We start from the raw sequence: 3,494 nt of genomic DNA, 5'->3' as shown, positions 1-3,494 counted from the left end.
TAGAACGAGCTTTGGATTGGTCACAAAAGGAAAATTTAAATATGTAAATAGATATATATATATATATATATATATAAATATACATATATATTTTTATATTTTTATATTTTTGAATCTTATAATATATAAAACATATTCCTTATTATTATCTCATATTATTTTACAAAAACAATATAAATTTCAAAAAATGAATTCTTTTATGTCTTCAATTATTATTTATTAAATAACATTATTTTTTTTTTCATGATTCCCTCGAAATTTTTTTTGTATAATTTTTTTATTTTTCTCTTTTATGGTGTTTTACTTTTACTTTTCCTTCGCTTTTGATTTTTTACTTATTTTACTATTTATTTATTTATTCCTTATATTTTTTTTTCTTTTCTTTTTTATTTTTTTTTATTTTTTTTTTTTTTTTTTTTTTCCAAGCTTCTCATTTCATCCTATTTATTTTTTTATTCCAATAATTTTAATGTTCCTGAATAAAAAAAATACAACCTTTTTTTGTATATAATTTTTTTCACAAACAAAAATTTTCAGAGAATGATATATTATAAACATAAAAAAAATAAATTAATACAAATATGATATATATATATATATATATATACAATATATTAACATGAAAAAAAGAGAATATATATATGATTAATATAATATATATATTATTAATATAATATATATATTATTAATATAATATATATATTTATATATATTATATATATATATATATATATATTATTTATATACATATTATGTGTTAACCTTTTTTAAAATTGAAATTCTTTAAATTAAGAATAAAAATATTCCATTTGTATAATCTAACACATTTATTCTTTTTTATTTTTTTATTTTTTTTTAATTTTTACTTCGTTATATGATATTATATAATACTTAGGAAAATATTATATAATCATAATATATATATATATTTATATATATATATAATATTATATATGTATATTTATCTATTTTGAAAAAAAAAAAAAAAATGAAGTCGCCTTATAAGGTATAATATATATATATATATATATATATATAATATTATATAATACAGAGTATATTATTATATATATATATTATATTTTTATTTATATACAATTTGCATTATTTTTAATTATTAGGGGGAATAAAAAAAAAAATTAAAATAATATAAAATAAATAAATAAATATATAAATAAATAAATAAATAAATAAATAAATAAATAAATAAATAAATAAATAAATATATAAATATATAAATAAATACAATATTTACATAATATGGATGTATAGGTATTAATTATATATATATATATTTCTCATATTATATTTTTTCCATATTATCAGCTAAATGTATAATTGAGATATTATTATATATATATATATAATATATAATATTTTTTTTTTTCATAATATTATATTTTTTAATTATAAAGAATTAATACCAATCCCTTTTTATAAATAAGTAAATATAGAAAAAATAAAAAATAAATAAAATATAAAAAGAAAATAACTATAAGTATATATGTAGAATATTAATTTTTTTCTACACTCTAATTATATTATACATTTTTGTATGTTGAAAGTATGAGAAAAATGTATAAGCCTATATATATATGTATATAATATATATATATTTATTTATATATTTATGAATAAATAATTAACTCCTATGAAAGCTAAATATATACCAATTTTTACCTTTTTTTTTTTTTTTTTATAATAGTTGCTAATATAATTATATGAGTAAAGAAAAAGAAGATAAACATAAGGAAGAAGAAAAACAAGAAGAAGAAAAACAAGAAGAAGAAGAAGAAGAAAAAGAAGAAGGAAAAGAAGAAGAAAAAGAAGAAGAAAAAGAAGAAGAAAAAAAACAAGATAAACATAAGGAAGAAGAACAACAACAAGAACAACATGACAAACTTGAGGGACACACATATGAAGAACTTGATGAAGTCAAGAAATATGGACTTGATAATGGCAAGGAATATGAATATTGTAATGAAAAAGATGACAGAAAAATATTTACAACAGATGTTAACAGGGGACATATTAGAAAGGATATTGATAGCAAAATATGGATATGTGACAGAGGAAGTAAAAATATTGAGAAAGCTGAGGGTGATGAGAACCGAACGTATACAGAAAAATATATTGATGGCGAAGAAATTACTATTGATAAAGATTTTGAATCTTTTAAAAAATACTGCCCAATCGAATATCCAAAAAATCGTTCAATAAATGGACTGGATGATTTTATATGTACAAAAAATAATTTATGTGAATTTAAAAATGATATATTAAAAAATTTAAATATTGATAATATATATTATGATTTAAATAAAATAGAACATAAGAAGAATTTATTAAATAATGAAGATTGTAAAAATAAAAAATGGTATCTAAATTTTCAACCATTAAATAATATTTCTATTGAACAATATTGGAAATATGAAAAAGTAACCTTACAAGATATATTAACATCGAATATTAATTTATTAGAAATTATTGATTTAAAAAAAAATAAGAAATATCTTAAATATATATCACGTAGCATATTAAAAGGAAATCCTCATGAATCATTGATAAAAAATTCATATAAATATACAGAAAATTATATAAATACATCAGAACTACAATCTAGATTATCTCTTACAAATATTAACCCATCCATATTAAGCTCAAAAACTTTAAAAAATACACAAAATTTATTAAAGTGGAAATTAAAATATGCTAACAATACTTACAAAACAAATGATCACAAATATGATGAAGCAGAAAATAGCTCCTCCTTATTAAATACACACAATTTTACAAGTAGAAGTAATAATAATAGCACAGTAAATATGGAACAAGCTAATAGTCAAATCTCTTCAAATAAGCGTAGTGTCCTTTTTGAAGAACCTCCAAGAAGCAGATCATCAAGACGATACGTCTAAATATAAAATAAAACAATACCAATTTTAAATAGAAAAATGGTTTATTCATGTAATATGTTCATATAACACTTGATGGGTATTATTATATCTATATATTATATATATATATATTTTTCTTTCTTTCTTTTTTTTTTTTTTTGGATATAGTCAAATGTTATTATTTACGTATATATTCATATTTAATTTGATTAAAAAAAGTCCCTTATATATATATATATATATTATACATTTTATTTATATTGTTCATTTTATTTATTTCATTCATCTTATTTGTATATTTTTCATTTTGTTTATTTTTATTTGGAGTAATTTTTAAAACATAAAATGTTTCTATCTTACAACCAACCCTACTGTACCGAAAAAATAATAAAAAATAATAAAAAAAAAAAAAATATACATATATATATTATATATATAATAAATATTTTCATTTATATAATACCAGTTTGGAATTATTCTTAATTTTTTTTGCCTTATGAAAAAATAATTCATTTTTATTTTCTTTTTCTTTTTTTTATAATAATGTATAAGTATAATATATGTTTATATTATTATGTGTATATGTCGATTTACTTT

General features: G+C 16.6%; 1 protein-coding gene across 1 annotated transcript; it reads left to right on the top strand.

The window, feature by feature from the left end:
* Positions 1-1,721: 1,721 nt before the first annotated feature.
* PRSY57_0525900 (hypothetical protein) lies at positions 1,722-2,918 on the top strand (the record flags this gene model as incomplete). The annotated part of the gene is made up of 1 exon (XM_012906327.2): positions 1,722-2,918. The coding sequence occupies one exon, from the start codon at positions 1,722-1,724 to the stop codon at positions 2,916-2,918; it is 1,197 nt and encodes a 398-aa protein (XP_012761781.2).
* Positions 2,919-3,494: the final 576 nt, after the last annotated feature.

Source organism: Plasmodium reichenowi, chromosome 5, assembly GCF_001601855.1.
Source record: "Plasmodium reichenowi strain SY57 chromosome 5, whole genome shotgun sequence".
Taxonomy (NCBI): Eukaryota; Apicomplexa; class Aconoidasida; order Haemosporida; family Plasmodiidae; genus Plasmodium; species Plasmodium reichenowi.
The sequence above is the reverse complement of the archived record's forward strand: the minus strand, read 5'-3'. Positions and strand labels throughout refer to the sequence as shown.